The sequence below is a fragment of the Carlito syrichta genome, unplaced genomic scaffold, assembly GCF_000164805.1.
Source record: "Carlito syrichta isolate Samal-C Ts95f unplaced genomic scaffold, Tarsius_syrichta-2.0.1 Scaffold302382, whole genome shotgun sequence".
Classification (NCBI taxonomy): Eukaryota; Metazoa; Chordata; class Mammalia; order Primates; family Tarsiidae; genus Carlito; species Carlito syrichta.
The window spans coordinates 61,180-80,312 of NW_007246478.1; the positions used below are offsets into that span (position 1 = coordinate 61,180).

General features: G+C 38.3%; 1 protein-coding gene across 7 annotated transcripts in view; it reads left to right on the forward strand.

Annotated features, from left to right (window-relative positions):
- HNRNPC (heterogeneous nuclear ribonucleoprotein C (C1/C2)) overlaps positions 1 to 18,912 on the forward strand; it is a 60,344-nt gene extending 41,432 nt beyond the window's left edge. For 5 of the 7 annotated variants that reach the window (XM_008056472.2, XM_008056475.2, XM_021711573.1 and 2 more), the window contains 5 exons: positions 7,912 to 8,072; positions 8,798 to 8,914; positions 9,154 to 9,314; positions 9,414 to 9,480; positions 13,505 to 18,912. In XM_008056472.2, the coding sequence (XP_008054663.1) occupies positions 7,912 to 8,072; positions 8,798 to 8,914; positions 9,154 to 9,314; positions 9,414 to 9,480; positions 13,505 to 13,605 (607 nt within the window). In that variant the 3' untranslated portion in view covers positions 13,606 to 18,912. Of the gene's footprint in view, positions 1 to 7,911; positions 8,073 to 8,797; positions 8,915 to 9,153; positions 9,315 to 9,413; positions 10,171 to 13,504 lie in introns of those variants that run through there. The other 2 variants (XM_008056477.1, XM_008056478.1) reach the window with 1 other exon arrangement.
- Positions 18,913 to 19,133: the final 221 nt, after the last annotated feature.

The window sequence follows — 19,133 nt, forward strand, 5'->3', positions numbered from 1 at the left end:
TATTAGGAGAAATTCATTTGTAGAAGTTTGTGATTTTCTTAGAGCAAGCACAGCATGGTAGCAATTTTATGTCACGTTATGGGTTCAATAATCTGATTTTTATTTTGTAATAAGAACCTTGAAAGGGGATTCATTTTTTTGGTAGAGTATTCAACTTTTCTGTTTTCCCTTGGGAAAAGATCTCATAATCTTTATTAAGCTAGAAAATTGAAGCAGCTATCTTTCTGTTTTGTTACACGTTGATAGTGTGGTTTATGGTCAATTCTTTCTTAGAGGCCAGTTTGAGGAAGTCACTTATTTACTTGACAGATATTTGTTATGATTCTACTATGGGGCATTGTATGTAATAGGGATATTATAGTAAAAAATAGATGGCCTCAGAAAAGAAAGATCGGTTGAAAACATCATCTAGAGCATGTTAAAGCATTGTATGTCCTTAGCTTTTACTCTTGAGTGATATGGGAAGCCAATGGAGGGTTTTGCCCAAAGGAGAGAGTATCTCATTAATATTTTGATATCTGAGTCTGTAGTCATTTTGAGTATGACCTGGGAAGTGGCAGTGGGTGTGGTGAAAAGTAGTTCGATTTTGATGATGACGGTGACAAATCTGCTTATATTGTGAGGCCTGAGAGAAATCAGAGGTGCCACCAAAGGTTTGTCCTTGACAACTGGAGGCTTGGAGTTTACAGTGAGCAATTGAGGAAGAACATAGGAGCAGCTATGGGGTGAATAGCACAGATGAGTGTGTGTACATGTTAAACTTAAGCTTTTGATTAGACATCTACTTGGAGCGATGTTAAGCGGGCAGGTGTTTATATGGTTCTAGGGAAGTCATCTGCTTATAAGTAATGAAACCATGATACTGAAGGATTGGAGTTAGAAAAGAGAGGATTCCAGGCAGGGTACTGCAGCTTTTAAAGGCTGGGGAGATGAGGAGAAATCAGCAAAGAAGGTAGACTATTTCACAGAGGAAAAAGCAGAAGTAGTATGAAGTGTCCTGAAAGCTGTGAGTATATCGAGTGGGTGAAATGTGTCAAATACTTTTGATAGTTTTAGGTAATAGGATTTAGAAAATGTCAATTTGATGTAGTAATGTAGAGATCTTTGGTAACTTTAACAGAGATGGGTTCTGGTAAAGGCAGAAAGTTTACAAGGAGAACAAATGGAAAGATAGACATTGGAGACAGCATAGAAAACTTTCAGTCAGATTCACTCTTGATGTGCAATTTCCACATCAAGTTTGGTGTACAAAATGTATAGTTGTGTAATCATCACTATATTCAGGATAGAAATAGTTACAAATCTTCAAAAAATTTACTAACAATGTAGCTTTGTAGTCAACAACTTCCTTTACCTTACTCCTTAGCATCCAGATCCTTTATAGACAACTCCTTAAAAGTAGTTTGTCATAAGCAGATTGTCATAAGCAGAAAGAGAGAACCATATACTCTCTGATCTGACTTGATAAAGTGAGAAAAGAATGGATGGACTTAACGTTTTTCACATACTGTCTATGAAGTTATTCTGCAAAACACTGTTTTGTGACTTCAACTTTTCAAAAAATAAAGTCTGGGTGCATTGGCCCAGCACTTTAGGAGGCCGAGGCGAGTGGATTGCCTGAGCCCACAGGTTTGAGACCAGCCTGGGCAGCGTGGCGAGACCTCATCTCTACATACAATAAATCAAAAATTAGCTGGTTGTGATATCACACACCTGTCGTTCGGTTACTTGGAAGGCTGAGGTGAAAGAATTGCCTGAGCCCAGCAGGTCGACACTGGGTTTGTGGTGAGCATACCACTGCACTCTAGCCTGGGCAACAGAGTGCAACTCCAACAGAAAAAAAGTAAAATTAAATACACTGACAGTTTAAAATACTATGTCTGGGCTGGGCTCTGGCTCAGCCTGTAATCCCGCGCCTTTGGGAGGCCAAGGTGAGTGAATTGCCTGAGCCCCCGTGGGTTCGAGACCCGCCTGGGCAACTTGACGAGACTTCATCTCTACAATAAATCAAAAATTAGCCTGGCGTGGTAGCGCGCGCCTGTAGTTCCAGCTACTTGGAAGGCTGAGGCGGAAGGATTGCAGGAGCCCAGCAGGTCAAGGCTGCGGTGGCTGGGAGCGGCCACTGCACTTCAGTCTGAGTGACAGAGTGACACTCCAACTCAAAAAAAAAAAAAAATACTATGTCTGGGAAAAATCCAGTGACTTACAAATATATCTATTAAGAACACCATGACAAATGAATAATAAAATTATTTGGAAATTGGGGGTTCTAGAGATTAGGATGGGAGGGAAGCTCTGTACACAAAGCCAGGGATGAAATGTCTAGTTTAATGTTCAAAGCTTCCTGCTGAATCCATCAAGACAAATCACTTTTTTCTTTATGTTAAAATGCAACCTTCATTCTCTTGCAAAGCGTTAAAAATCTGGAGCAATTTTCAGTCAAATGTACCTTAGAATTTGAAGAAATATCCCTAAATGCTAATATTATGATAGAAGATTATAGAACCAATTTTTGATTACTTCTACTGGCTGTCTCTATATAGGAGCTATTAACGTTTGGGTGCCTCCATGTGATATGAAAAACTATGCATTTCTTGTGGTGAGCACATGAGTTTATAGCATACTGGTTTACCATTTAGACATTTTATATTTTAGATGTCTAAATGGTAAGCCAGTGTCCATTTTAGCTACTCCTACACTTCCCAAGACAGCATGCTGTTTGTTGGTGAAGCACTTGTAAATAACATTTGGAAATCACCTCTTAGTTTTGAAGTAAAACACTAATAATAAAAATCTTGATTTGTTTTTAAGCACAAAAGCAAAAATTTCAGCTATATTATGAAAACAGTTGCTTTTGCTCTGATATTGATGTAATTTTATTAAATTTACATTTTAATATAAACCTAGATTAAACATTTTTAACTACATAACTAAGAATTTGAGCCACTTATCTGTCATCAATTCATTTAACTAGTACTTGTTGCAGCTAGGCTGGGAAAACCAGCTCTTTGACTTTGACTCTTCATATTTTTTCTGCTGTGTCACATTTCCCATGGTTTTCTATAGATACTTCACACAGGGTACATTTCATTAAAAGTTTTGTGTATCCTCACCTTCTTAAATTCATTCTTTTGAATTAACACATCCCCTCGTTCTTGGATTTATATCACTTTTTCTCTTTACCTCCTCTGGATGCTTCTCCGAGATGGGCACATAATAGTCTAGATTTGGTCCTGTTAAGCTTAGATAGAATGAGATATAGTATCTCTTACTCCTGGACCTGTGATTTTTAAACTTTTTGTTCATATAGGTACATTGAGAGAATTGTAGCAGTTTCAGGGATTCTCACACATCCTTAAAGCCTGAACACAGTCACCCATAAGATTCATCCCTATTCCAGCAAAATTAAAAGCAAATTGATACTGAGTTTTTTTATTGAAAAATAATTCCTCTTAACAGTGTGAAAGAAATTGTGATGAGGTTGTGTATTTACACTGAATTTGATAAAACCAATATTGTACAGAGAGGAAGTAGTTTTATAATTGGTATTATGGAGTTTTTCAAAAATAACTTGTGCAAAAGGAAGCTGTTCTTAAACATTTCTAATCTTTAATCTGTCTACTAAGTGTCTCATAATGCTTTTAATTTGGAGATTGGGGTAGAGATTCTTTGTCTAAGTCTGTTTAGATAATTAACCAGTGTTGCCAGAAATGTTTTAATTTCTTTCAAATGGTAATTACCTTCTATTTTGACTAGATTTTTTGCCAACACATAGCTTCCAGGTTTTTGGTTTTTTTTTTAAGATGCAATCATAGGTCTCTTAGGTGTGGTCCTAGTTCTTCTGATAGTGAACATTTCATCAAGACTTTTTAGCCATTTGTGCCTGAAGGTATTTTGCGGATCACCTCCCAGCAACTCGACCCCACTTTTTGACGAAATGGTGAAAGATGAATCACTTCTTATTAAATAGTATAGCCTTGGAACCAGCTATTTTATTGTAGTAATATTTGGCTTCTAATTGGATTTTGGACATTGAGGAGCTTATGACAAATCAGATCTTTATACGTTTTTCTAATGTGTGGTAATGTGTGAAACAGTCAACAACATGCATTGCAGGCTCATTGATACATATTGTGCAATAGAAATTTTTGTTTGTTTGTTTGTTTTGAGTTGGAGTCTCACTCTGTTGCCCAGACTGGAGTACAGTGGCCGCTCCCGGCCACCGCACAGCCTCGACCTGCTGGGCTCCGGTGATCCTTCCGCCTCAGCCTTCCGAGTAGCCAGAATTACAGGCATGCGCTACCACGCCCAGCTGATTTTTTGATTTACTGTAGAGATGAGGTCTCGCTGCCCAGGCGGGTCTCGAACCCACGGACTCAGACAATCCACATGCAATAGTAATTTGATTGACATCTACCACCTGGTGTTATTCAAGCAGAGGCTGTATCATTTTCTTCTGTCCACATTAATAATATGTAATTTACTGTCCAGTCTGAAGAAAATGTGGAAGGATGCAGCGTGCTTCCTGAAAACCACTTCTTAACTGATAGATCATATCTCAGTATATATTTCATCACTTTATTTCATGTTTCACACAGTTTTAATAGAAAACTTCAGGGATGCATATACTTTTGGGAAATTTTTGCTGTTGTCCTGAAGAATCACCAGCAGTCTCTATGTGCCTACAGAGGAAATGTCCCAGTGCAAAGGGTTAAATAATCTAGGCTGTATCAATAGAAAATCAGCTGCTGTTGATGCTTCCTGATTTATTATATAGCCTTCTCAAGGGGGAAATGGTTATTTAATTTGTAGCTGGTCCTTGAAGCAATCATAATGAGCTTATTACCTGCCCCCTTTGATCTTAATGGTTTTCATAGTGTAGGTATGAGTTTTCTCCATATTTTCTCATGTTTTTATACATTTTATAAGACAAGGTCGGCTTTCTCAAAGGAGTCTTTGTGAGTTTGTCCATTCTTGAGAAACAGGTGATTGCTGTGTAACTAAAAGCGCTTTAGCACTACCAATTGAAATGTTTTTCCCTAAAAATTAGAGTACTTCCATTTGTGTTCATGGGGTCATTACCTAATTCAAAACAAATTTTTCTTTATTTTGATTATAGTCAGATGAAATAGTATGATCCAAAAGGAAATCCAGTTACAGGGAATCTGGAGTGGATAGCTCATCAGTTGGGTACTGGTGCCAGTGAAGGCGAGAAGGTTGGGAGGTAGGTTAGATCTCATTAAGTCCAGTTGGGCTGGTACTTATGCTCAGTTTTAGGCTAAAGACAAGGATAACTTTATTTTACCCCTAGAAATTGATTTAAGCCTGTTGCGGTGGTTCATTCCTGTAATCCCAGCACTTTGGGAGACCAAGGCAAGAGGGTTGCCTGAACCCAGCCTGAGCAACTTGGCAAGGCCTCATCTCCATAGAAAACTAAAAATTAACCTGTCATGGTTGCTTGCGTCTGTAGTTCCAGTTACTTGGAATGCTGAGGTGGAAGGATCCCCAAGCCTAGCAAGTTGAGGCTGTGGTGGCTGTGAGTGTGCCTGCTGAACTCCAGCCTGAGCAGCACTCAAAAAGAAAAAGAAATTGGTTTAAATGTGTCTTACACAACAGATAGTAGCTTCTCAGTGCTGATATTCTATAGTTTCTGAATCATTCTTTGCAAAAAATGTAAAAATGGGAAGGTAGTGATAATAAAAAGTTACTATTATAGTTTGTGCCCACAAAGTTGATTTTTTTTTTGCCATGTGAAAAGCCAATCATTTCTGTTCAAGGGGGGAAGTGCCAGGTTAGGACTGAAAACTATTTGAAGATTAGCAAATCATGCTCTAACTTGTTTGGCAGTGTTCTTATACTCTTTCTTAGGAAAATGTTTCTGTCCTTAAAGACACTCTTCAGGAAAAGATGATATACTACTTTGTTGAAATAATGTGGAAACGTTTTAGAGAAGTTGGGTTAACAGAAAAGAGAAAGATACTATCTCTGAGAGCTTATAAAATCAATGTTTTCAGTATTGGAAAATTAGAGACTATATTATAACTCAGAAAACCAGCCACTAATATATGTGTTTACACAAGGAAGATTCACAACATGATAATGATTTATAAAACTTCGTTAGTTGTTTACTACATCACCATTTGGTTTTTAAAAATCTTTTGAGTTAGGCAGAGAGCAATTGCTAGGTTTTGTGTTTTTTATTTGTTTTTTTTTTTATTGTAGAGATGAGATCTCGCCAAGTTGCCTGGGCTGGTCTCAAACCCACAGGCTCGGACAGTCCACTCGCCTTTGCCTCCCAAAGCGCTGGGGGTTATAGCCTGAGCTACTGAACCTAGCCTCTTTGTTTTTTAATAGAATACCCAGGCCTTGTAGGTTATTAGTTGGCGCCTTCTTTTTTCACTCTTTTTTTTTTTTTTGAGTTGGGATCTCACTGTGTCACCCAGGCTGGAGTGTAGTGGCATGCTCATGGCTATTGCAGTCTCAACCTTCTGGGCTCAGGCGATCCTTCCGCCTCAGCCTTCCAAATAACTGGAATTACAGGTGCGTACCACCACACCTGGCTGATTTTTTTTTTGGTTTATTGTGGAGATGAGGTCTCACCAAGTTGCCCAGGCTGTTCTCGAACCCATGGACTCTGGCAGTTCTTTTACCTTAGCCTTCCAAAGTACTAGAATTATAGACATTACTGGCTAAGTTAGTTGCTTTTTAAAAAAAGCTTGCAGGGCTGTCATTAAAAAACTCATTCACTAGGCACGGTGGCTGAAGCATGTAATTCCAGCACTTTGGGAGACAGAGGTGAGAGGATTGTCTGAGCAACATAGCAAGATCTCATCACTACAATTAAAAATAAAAATTAAAAAAAAATTAGCATAGTAGCATGTGCCTGTAGTTCCAGCTACGTAAGTAGAAAGATCATCTGAACCCAGCTGTTCGAGGCTGCAGTGGCTGTGAATAACAGTGAGACTTAAACTCCAAAAAAAAAAATTCATCCACTGGTGTATTATTCGTTGATATGCTACCATAAACTGTTATATTTAAATGACAACATGGCATGTATAATCTCTGAAACTGATTCCCATTCCCATGTAAGATGTTTTTTGTTCTGTTTTTTAGTTAAAAGTTTTAATAGAAACTATTTATTGAGCGTCAGATGTGTGCTGGGTGTTGGATTTAGGCACTAGTGAATAGTAAAGGTAGACAGTGGACTCTGCGTATCAGTAGCTAACACATTTTCTTGTAATTCCCTCTACTATATGAGAAGATCAGATGTGCGGTACATTTCAGTGTTTAGGTATACAAGTGGTCATTATACAGGCAAAGTTTGGGCCTGCCTTTGGTCCCCGCTTTGCCTGGTTTGGGGTCAGGTACATTTAATTGATGTTCTCCTGCACCTCCAGTACTAGCAGTTTTATATGGTTGGTTCAACCTAATATCATTAGTAATATCACTAGTAATAACTAGTAAATTCTTCTGTTGATGAAAAAAATCAGGCCTCTGACTAATACTAAATAACCACAGTTTGCATTTCCTTGTATTTTTATTATCACTTGTAGTATTTTTATTATGAGTACTATATTTGGCCTCATGTGAACTGTTTATTGCAGTATAGATATGAAATAAAATCAAGAAAAGGCCTGTTACAAGAAGTAATGCTGTTAGCATATGAATCTGTTCTTAAGGCCAACCACAACCATATTATTGAATTTATGTTTGTATATGTAGTATTGAAGCAAAGTTAATGGAGTATTAAAAATATTTTATCAAGTTATGAGTTCCTCTGGCCTTTTGAAAAGAATGAAATTGACTTAGTAAAATGAAATGACTGAGACAATGCATGTTAATTTAATATGTTATGTTCACTGTTGGATCTTGCTGACTTGATATTAGGTCTTTTTTCCTCTTGTCCAATAGGATGTACAGTTACCCAGCACGAGTTCCTCCTCCTCCTCCTATTGCTCGGGCTGTAGTGCCCTCGAAACGCCAGCGTGTATCAGGAAACACCTCACGAAGGGGCAAAAGTGGCTTCAATTCTAAGAGTGGTCAGCGAGGATCTTCTTCCAAGTCTGGAAAGTGTATGTGTCGTTATTTCAGCTTTGTGATTTTGATGTGTTTTGAAATGGGAAAAATTAATGTGATTATATTTATGTGCTACATGGCTAAGGTACCAACTCTTGATTGCCTTTTATTAACTCTAGCTGCTTGTTAGTTTGAATAAAGTTATTAGACTGTATAATAGAGTTTAGACACCTGTTAAATCTGTGAAATGTCTGTGTAGTTTAAAAACTAAATTTACTTAGTATTCCATATGAAGATTTGCTTTTGCTTTTCTGTATTGAACTCTTGTAAATATTGTAAAATACTAGAAGAGGTGTTGTGCAGTGGCATATACCTGTGGTCCCAACTACTCAGAAGGTTGAGTTGGGGGAATCAAAGATGGAAGTGGGAGCATCTCTTGAGGCTATATAGTGCACTATGATTGGATGGGTGAATAATCAGCCTAGATAACATGGTGAGGTCTTGCCTATTAAAAAAATTCATATGCATTACAAAAAAGAACTTTAAAATAGAATTGAGGTCTTTCGTGATCCTATATAACTCAGAATGCTGCTGCTAAGGAAATACATGCATTTGATTCAGTTTTCAGCTACCAACTATAACAAATCAAGGGTCCTCATTGACTTTCTGTCCTGGGATCTGTTGATTTCTGATGAAGTAGATGAAATGTGTTTGGTAGCCGCTAGCCTCTGGTACCTTTGATTCTAATCTAGGATTTTTGTTTGTTTTGTTTTAATTAAAGTGAAAGGTGATGACATTCAGGCCATTAAGAAGGAACTGTCTCAGATAAAGCAAAAAGTGGATTCTCTGCTGGAAAACCTGGAAAAAATTGAAAAGGAACAGAGCAAACAAGCAGCAGGTAAATTGTTTTTCTGCTTGTTGGATGTAATGTTGGGCTAGTTACCCATGGCAGTTAAAAGTACTTGTTGGAATAGTGGGATGGAAAGCAGTTTATCCCAGTGAAGTTTTAATTGGGAAAGGCATTTATGTGGGAGACTTAGATTTCTGCTGTAGTTAGTTCTGTGATCACTAGTGGGGATTGTCTATATCCTGTGGAAACTATGTGTCGCTAGACATACTTGTCACTTTCCTCCACAGTGGAGATGAAGAATGATAAGGTAGAAGAGGAGCAAACTACCACCTCCGTGAAGAAAGATGAAACTAACGTGAAGATGGAGTCTGAGGGGGGTGCAGATGACTCTGCTGAGGAGGGGGACCTACTGGATGATGATGATAATGAAGATCGGGGGGATGACCAGGTGAAAACCATGGGAAAGAAAATAAAAAGGTGGTGGAGGGGGGGTCAGGGACACATGGAGTGCCTCTAACTCCATCCTATTTGTGTCTGTTTCTCACAGCTGGAGTTGATCAAGGATGATGAAAAAGAGGCTGAGGAAGGAGAGGATGACAGAGACAGCGCCAATGGCGAGGATGACTCTTAAGCACATAGTGGGGTTTAGAGATCTTATCCCATTATTTCTTTACCTAGGCGCTTGTCTAAGATCAAAATTTTCACCAGATCCTCTCCCCTAGTATCTTCAGCACATGCTCACTGTTCTCCCCATCCTTGTCCTTCCCATGTTCATTAATTCATATTGCCCTGCGCCTAGTCCCATTTTCACTTCCTTTGAACGCTCCTAGTAGTTTTTGTTAAGTCTTACCCCGTAATTTTTGCTTTTAATTTTGATACCTCTTTATGACTTAACAATAAAAAGGATGTATGGTTTTTATCAACTGTCTCCAAAATAATCTCTTGTTATGCAGGGAGTACAGTTCTTTTCATTCATACATGAGTTCAGTAGTTGCTTCTATAACTGCAAAGGCAATCTATCTCATTTAGTTGAGTAGCACTTGAGAGCAGCTTTGAGTTAGAAGTCTGTGTGTTATACTCCCACATAAGTGTGCTGTGTGGGGCAGTTCAACACAAATGTAACAATGTATTTTTGTGAATGAGAGTTGGCATGTCAAATGCATCCTCTAGAAAAATAATTAGTGTAATAGTCTTTGTTTTCTAAAGTTGATACTGTGGGTTATTTTTGTGAACAGCCTGATGTTTGGGACCTTTTTTCCTCAAAATAAACAAGTCCTTATTAAACCAGGAATTTGGAGAAAAAAGAACCCTGGTTTTTTTATTTTTTTACTTTATAATTGTTTTATTTTAAATTCTTTGTTTTACAGCGACCTCCACAAAACCCCTAAACTGTACTAGATGTATTTTTCTTGGAGTCATAATTATGCATACCAACATACACGAAAATTATATTTCATTGAGGTAGATGTTGCATTAAGGAGTCAAGTAACTTAGAATGGAGATTCTTTTGCAAAATGGGTTTTACACCATAATGAAAAAGTTTGAGAAATACGTTCATCAGTGCTTTGGTGATCCAACTGGCACACTTTTTGATATTTTCGTTGTCTGCTAAATTGTTTTTTCCTTAAACAGGAGAAACTCAAACACATTAAGGTTTTAGGAATATTGAAGCATCCAAAGAACGAAACTCCTATTTCTTTCCATTTTGTCTTTTTAATCACTATTACGAGCCTCATTTACCTTCTGAGTCTGTGCCTCAGTGTTACTGAAAACAGGAATATGCTTTATTTTCCTGTATTTCCTATGTAGTTGAGAACATAAGAGATGTTGCTATTTATTTTTCTTTAAGTGAACTTTAAATGCTAATCTTTGCATTTCCCCCCTCAATTGCAGTGATTTTTTTTTTTTAAAAAAGATGTTCTTGCACCCAAACTTCTAAGGATGGATATATTAAACAACTGCCAGAGTTGTGGTACTTACCTAGTCCTTGAACAGTCCAGTTTGTGGTTTTTCAATTTTTCCAGCTCAGCACCCCATCCCCACTCCCCCCAAAAAAGATTGTTTTTATGCACATGAACCATGGTTTCCTGGTAAAGTTGGTATTTTTTCATAGCACGCAGCACTGCCATTTTTGCATTCTACTTTCTATAGGCAAGTCAGGACAGCCTATTTATAAGGATCTTACAGGTCATTTTATGTAACAAACAGGGTGACAGTGGAATAGAAGAGACTGAACCTACCTTAGAGCCCAGATTCACAGTATGAAAATAACTTCTGTTATATTTACTTCAGTCCAAAATACTTCTATCCCGTGTTATGCAAACTTATAGCAGATAATGTAAGACTAGAAATAGACCTGATGCTTAGAAGGAAGTGTCAGAAGCCTAACATGCTAACAAAACCTATATGATACGGTGTTAGCCATAAGGTTTTGGAAAATACTAGGCTAATTAGGTGAATTAGAAGTGTTTATCTGCCTATACGCTGTAGGACCCCTTTCGTCACACAGAGCAGTCTGTTTAGCTGTGAAGACCAAAATCTGTGGATACTCAAGTCCCTTATATAAAATGTGTCCTACATACATTCTCCTGTATACTTTAAATCATCTCTACATTACATAAAATACTTAGTGCAATGTAAATTCTACATAAATAGTTGTGGCTGTATTTTTGTGTTTTTTGTTGTATTTTTTATTTGTCTTGTTGTTTTTTCCTTTGTATTTTCAATCCATGGTTAGTCAAATCTGTAGGTGCAAAACCCACGGATATGGCTGGCCAACTGTACTTTTAATTCTTTAGGAAAACAGATATTGGAAGAAGCTGTTAATACTTTTTGACAGCTAGAAAGTGTGATCATACCCTCACTGAAAATCTACACACATGCTATGGTTATTGCTGAAATAACCAGATATCTCTAGTTCCTCTTGATGAGAAAGTCATTTCACACTCTAGGTTTCAGGCTACTGTGAGTTAAGTTTCCTCATGTAATTAAGTTTCTATAATGACAGCCATATTTATTTAATACTTTTGACATTCCACTTCTAGGGCAAAACCATAGCAAAGTAAAAGAAAGGTGATTGAAATACTATCTGGTAAAATGCCCTTTGAAATCTAATCAAATGCAGATAAATAAAGGCTTTTGAAAAAGAAGCTAGTGGTTTTGAAGACCACAGATTAGGTGGTAGGCTTAGATTCACTGTGACATTACTTACCTTTGGCCCTAGGAAATAAGAATGTAATTGGTGCAATCGAAATTACAGAGGGATATAAGGCTGAGGCAGAAGGATCACCTAAGCCCAGCAGGTAGAGGCTGTGGTGGCTGTGAGCATGCCACTGCATTCCAGCCTGGGTGACAGAGTGATACTCCAACTCTGAAAAATTAAGAACAAATAGCATGGCAAGCAGGTAAAGGGGAAAGACTTAGGTTTTTTGAGTCTGCTAATAGGGGGAATTTGGGTTAGCATGACAGTCTTAATCAAAGAGTCCACTCTGTGAAAATAAGATTTAAGACAAAACAAAGATGCTGTTGTTTTAATTTGTTATGAAATTTAGAACAAAGGTTTTTCAGTGTGCCATGACAGCTAAGAAAATAGCCTGGGCCAGGTGTGGTGGCTCAAGCCTGTAATCCTACCACTTTGGGAGGTCAAGGCGAGAGGATTGCCTGAGCCCAGGAGTTCTAGACCAGCCTGGGGACTTGGTGGGACCTCATCCCTACAATAAATCCAAAAAATCAGCCGGGCATGGTAGGACATGCATGTAGTTCCGGCTACTTGGAAGGCTGAGGCGGAAGGATCACCTGAGCCCAGCAGGTCGACACTGGGTGGCTGTGGGCATGCCACCGTACTCCAGCCTGGGCAACAGAGAGACTCAAGAAAGTAGCCTGGAAGCTGATTAGTAGTACAGTCTCCACTCAGGATTGGAAAGCAGGAGAGAAGGCTAATGATGAAAAAGGAATCATTCTGATTTTGCTTAATTTTTAATTTGGAAACTTTTTTGGAGTCCTCTAGCTACGATAATTTTTAATTTGCTTTTCTACCAGTGGAGTGAGCTAACTGATAGTTGTTTTAGGTAGTGGGAGTGAATGATGAATTTGGAATGCTTGATAAGAGGATTCTTGTAAGACTTCAGTTTACATGTTGCCTCAGTGTCCAAAACCTACAAGTAGAGATTGTTCATTAGTCCCCATTGATTGTATGTTTTAGTCTCTGATTTTCAGAGGTAACCTGGTATACTAGAACAGGAAAAAATAGGAACAAGATTATGGTATATTGTAAGGTAATGAATGAACTGGAGTCGAGTTTGAGAAGAACATAATGGAAGGAGTACAATAGATGTAACCAAGCTGTAGGGTAACTATAAAGTGTCAGTAAAGGATTCTGCTAGACAACTTAGTATGTTTTATTCAAAAGAACTAGCGGAAGGAAAACTCAGTATATGATGTGGAAAGTAAATGACAGGTGACAAGCTACTTCACAAGTACTATGTTTTGAGGTAGCCTAAATAAAATGCTTTGTGTAGGTTGCAGAATAGAGGAGTAAGCGAATATTTAATGTATCAATTGAAAGGTGTTCTGGGGACATATGACTAGCCTGTGATAGCATTGACTGACCACTGATGCACTAATTAATTTTGTTTTCAGGAGAGAACCAGCAAGCATCGTTAATGGCTGTCATGTGGTCTGGGAGACTGAAGGACTTGGCCACATACTCCTTTCTACTGACAGTTGACCTTTTTATTTAATATGAGGAAAATTCAGCCACGCTAATGTCAAATGGAGTTTTTCGACCCTAGTTCAGATCACCTCGACCAAGAAAATGTATTTCACTTGAATTTAGAGGCCTCCAAGAAAAAGTACTCTGATAAAGAAACCAGTTGATAATAGTAAACATGACAAAATTGAGTGACAAATTAGTTACATATAATATGCACTATTGAGTTTAAGAGCCTCACTTGGGTTATTGCTGTAATTTACAGATGACAGGAATCACTATGATGATTCTGACTAATAAGCACTGTTGGAGAATTTTAGTGTTTGCAAAGGATCTTGATGTAGAGTAATACTGTAACCCGTTAAACTGTTGTAGACATAGCTACCTGATGGGATAACATTTTTTCAAATGATCAGTAGAACAAAGGACAAAGTAAATTGAGAAAACATGGTTACATTAGTAACTTTCAAGTTAATTTTTAAAATGTAAGGAAATCTCAAAAAAAAAAAAAACCTGTTTAAAGAGTCTTAGAGTAAAAGCACCCTTTGTAAGTAGAACTGCATAGCATAAGAGAAGGAAGAATAGTGTAATGTGGTAAATGCAAAAACAGTAGACATCGAAGCCCAAGATGAATGGCGATGAAGATGTGGATTATTTTATTCTAGTGGTAATCAGAATTGAAGATTGAGAAAAACATGTAAGCTCTGACAAGATTTTTGCTTGCGCAAAAGTAACTCCTACAGTCCTTACATATATCTAGAAAAGATGTGATCAGAATAATGATATTTGTGAAGTGGAATAGTTCTTAACCTTGAATGTGTATTAAAGATACCCGGGGGCTTATAAGATCCTGATGTCCTGGCATGTGCTCCAGATAGGTAAATCTCTGTGGTTGGCATTCATCAATATTTTGCAAGTTGCTTTATTTCTAGTTTTCCACCCAAATAGGGCACCACTACACCTTAAGGCAAAAACCAGCACTCATGGTAAAGATGGGCAGGGATTAGGAAAGGACATGGTGCTTAGAGGGTGTCTACCCAATGAGCCTGGCTACTAGGGAGGTTAGTAAAAGAAGCCCTTGCATATGTTGTGAGTTAAGTGCAGTATGAGGAAATGGTGGCTGGTATGTTATAAAAGAACCAAACGCAACTGAAAGCGTCAAGGTGTACCTGCATTGAAATTTATGTACCAAAGTCTAGAATGGCATTTGGGCAGGTAGTTAAAAGGTTAGGGGAAAGCTGGAGTAGGAGGGGAAAAACGCTTGTTTTCTAAGATGACAGCAAAAACCATTAAAAGTAAATTTGCCCACCATTCTTAGGACGTTTTGTCAGCAAAACTAATGACGGAAATGTCTTACAATGCATTGACCAAGATATAGCTAGTGACAGGTTGTTGAGCCTTGAGATGTGGCTTGTGTGACAAAGGAGTTGGATTTAAAATTTTATTTTAGAGTCGTGGCTTCTTTATTGGATAATACAGTGCTTAGAGAATATTCAGTTTTCAAGCAAGTAGTGGCTACTAAAACTTAACACAAACAAAGGTAATTACTTCCAAAATGTTTCATTGTTCTTGACTTCCTTGGTAATATTTTTGTAGGTTCAAGACCCTATACTCTAATATTGAAGTTGTCTCTAGTAAGGACATCTAGTAAGTTGCAGGCTTAATCTATAACAAAATATAGTATATTTGTCGGTTGTTTTGAGCTCAAGACAAGTAGAACTTTTTGTGGGTATTACATGTATTCAGTATGCTAGGTGTAAGCAGTTAACATATAGTCTTACTTGATTTTCAGTAGTCATATTAGGTATGTCTGCAAGTAATTTCTGTGTTTCAAGGAGTTTCCGAGAGATCAAGTACCTTGTTCAAAGCCCTGTGGTTATTAAAGCTAAGATTTCAACTTATGTTCTGACTTAATATCCATGGGTTCTAGGCCCTAGAGGAAATGGTGTCTTTGAACTCTAGTCCTGAGTCAGAGAAAATGACTAAACTATTTCCTGACTACAGGTAACAACAGTATATTCTTAACAAAAAAGAGGTAAAATATCCCCACAGTGTTTTTCTGCTTATTCTGTTAACTAAAGTCTAGAGTGGTTCAATTGCAAATCACATTGAAAAATTCTCAGCTAACTGAAAGCCTATCATTTCGTGTAATTTTGTTGGGATTCAGAAATGCAGCAAGAATACAGCCTCACCCATCCATCTTAGCCCTTTTGTGGCATCCAGAACATCTTAAAATAGATTTTCTTGTAGTTCAGACAATTTAAACTTCCATGTATCTTGCAAAAATTGCTGTCAGGACAATACTGTGATTACATTTCTACCATGACCTGTTATAAATAAGCACCTGGTGATGTCATTGCAAGAGGTCAAAAGGTAACGTCTTCACAAAGGAACTTGTGAAAGAGGTCTACTGACACAGATTCAAGTCTTTTTGTAGACCCACACAAGTCATAATAGTGAATTTGGGACATAAGCTCCCTCCCCCAAGAAATCCTGGACCCAAGAATCAATTTGTAGTTTAATGACTCTGGAAACTCAGATTGGTCCTTGTTTAACAGCTTTTATTGTCTGTTTTGTCCTTGTTTTTAGGAGACCAGCCTTACCCAGATGTACAGTATTCTTTTTTGCTTAGAACTTGTGTTGCTTTTAGTTGACTCATCCAGCCAAACTTGCCCTTTCTCCAGAACTTTATATCCACTGCACAAAAGCTGCTTCTGTATCACCAGCGTCCTGTTAACTGATCACCTCTAGAGACAGTGATTGCTGTCATTCATCCACTCTCACCTGGGAATACAATCTTCTCACAGCTCAGTGGCTCTGCTGTCCACCCACACACTCCTCCTGCATGTGAAACAAGCTCATAGCCCTCTCAGTGACTTATGCTGCCTTGTCCTATTAGGCACCCACCTGGATTTGTAAGGATATTTTCCTTGAAAACACTAGCCTCCCAGCAGAGTTGTCACTTTGCTGAGAAGTCTTCGGTTGATCTCATTTTCCCTAGCTTTCTACAGATGTTGGGAAGCACTGCCCAACCTTTGGTGTATTTGAGGAGTCCTTTTTTAACTTTTCTGCACAGATTGCAGTCTCCTGCCTGCCCTTTGCCTTTTGGCTGTTACTCTTTCATTGGTTGTTCTTATAATGGCAGTTATAGCCTGTATAGTCTTGTCAATGTCTGTTGAATTTTCTCTCCATCTCGACTGCTACCATCCCAATCCAAGCTTTTATCACCTTGTTGCTTCTGGGTTAACCCGTTGTCCATACAACAGCCATATTGATCTTTTCAAAACATGCATATAATCATGGCACTTCTTGACTTAAAATCACTCTGGCTTTATTTCCCCTTAGGTAGGATAATGACACTTGGAAACAGTGGTCTGGCCCTTGCTTATCAATCTAGGCTCTCTACCAGATGCTGCCTCACTTTCCCCGTAGCAGTCACATTGAACTTGTTTCTCTTACTCCTTATACTTCCCACCCATTTGGTTCACCTACTACTCATCCTTCACGTTACTGCTCAAGTGTCACTTCAGGAAGCCTACCTTGCCATAGGTTCTCAGAAGCAGGAGTATCATCTTTGTAATGCTAGTCATACACATCAATATGCATGATTATTTAATGTGTTTTTCTTAGAATGAAATTCAGCAGGGACAATGCCTATTACTGTTCATTACTAGATCTCCAGTGCTTAGCACAGTGTTTAAAACAAATCGATGTTGAATGAAGAACTAGAAAAGGGAGAGGGAAAAATGGGGAGAACGATTGGCCCTCCATGAGGCAGTTTTAGAAACAAAGCTTGGCTGAAGAATTGATTTTTCACAGCACACCTGGTGCCTGTCTCACGTGAGTGCACTGGCCTTACTTTCACTGAAATAGTTGGCAGTCCCTTCCCAATGTCAGCCTCCCGCAAATCCCTCAGTAATACATGTCTGATGCCAAGGGGGTGTGAGGCATCAGAAAGATAAATGTGCCCATTGCAGTTAATCTTTCAGTATCTTTAGGTCCAATATACCTTACAAAGCCCACTCTTTACCACTCAACTCCTGCATTCTTTTAACTTTTAAAATTAAAGCATATACTATAAAACGGGCACATCTTAGTCACACTGCTTGAAGACAATGAAGTGAACATATATACACCTGTTTGAGCACCGCTTGTCAGGATGTGGAATATAACTAGCATCCCAGAAACCACCTTATCATCCTTGCCCCCACTGGGTAACAGTCATTCTTCTGACTTGTATCACCATAGATAGGTTTTGCTTGTTTTTGAGCTGTATATAAATGGTAGTTCAGGCTTCTCTGTGAGTGAGATGTGAGAGAGAAAAACCTGGATGCAATAGTTTATTTGGAGGTTGGTTCCAGGATGCAGGGATGGGCAAGTGGCAAGAGTTAAGGAAAAACCAATATATGGGTGTTATTGAAGTTGAATACGTAATGCTTCCCAAGTTTTCTGACTTACAGGAGACTAGGAGACTGAACTATTTGGCTCCTGATCCCAATTGATTAAGAGATGCCCTCAAGGAGGTTCACTTCCTTGCAATTCAGAGCTGCAGCTGACCTTAGTACGCTCCAGCAGCACTGAAGGACATTTGGATTGTTTTCAGTTTGGGGTAACTGCTATGAGTATTCTTGTACATGTATTTTGGGAACAGACGTATACATTTCTGTTGGATATGTAATCGAGTGGAATTGCTGATTCCTAGAGAATGTACATTCAACTTTACTAGATCTAGCCAAATACTTTTCTAAAGTGATTATGCTAGTTTAGACCTTCAGTAGCTGTAAATGAACATTTCAGCTGCTCCACATCCTTGTTAGCACTTAGTATTGTCCTTTCAATTTTAGGCTTTTTAATGGGTGTGTAGTGGTACCTCACTTGGTGTTTGCTTTTTGTAAACTATTGAAGTGTAAATTACATAAAGGTACACAAATGTACAGCTGTGACTTGTCACTGAACACACACACAAACCCACAACAAATTAAGAATTGGGACATCACCAGCACTCCAGAATCCCCATGCGTGTTCTCTTCCAGTTGCTATACCACTGTCCTAATGATGTCTGTATCCCAATACAACACCATAGATTTCTTTTGCCTGTTTTTGAGCTTCAAATAAATGAGATGATGTATTCTGTACTCTTTTGTGTCTGGCTTATTTGATTCAACAGTATATTCATATAGTTCTTCTATATTGATGCATGTTGTAGCTTGTTCATTCACACTGTTGTGTAAAGTATTGCATTGTATAAATATACTCAACTGATTCATTTTGTTTACATGCATTTGGGCTGTTTCAAGTTTTGGCTATTATGAATAAAGCTTCTATGAACATTCTAGAATTGTCTTGTTGAGCGTATGTATTTCTGGTGGATATAAAATTAAAAGTTACTGATAAATGCTTTCTCACATTGTTGCTACCTGCTATTTTCTGGCTAACCATTCGGGTGGGTGTGCAGTGTCACACTTAAATTTTCTTTTTAATTTTTTTGAGTTGGAGTCTCACTCTGTCGCCCAGACTGGAGTGCAGTGGCCGCTCCTGGCCACCATAGCCTCGACCTGG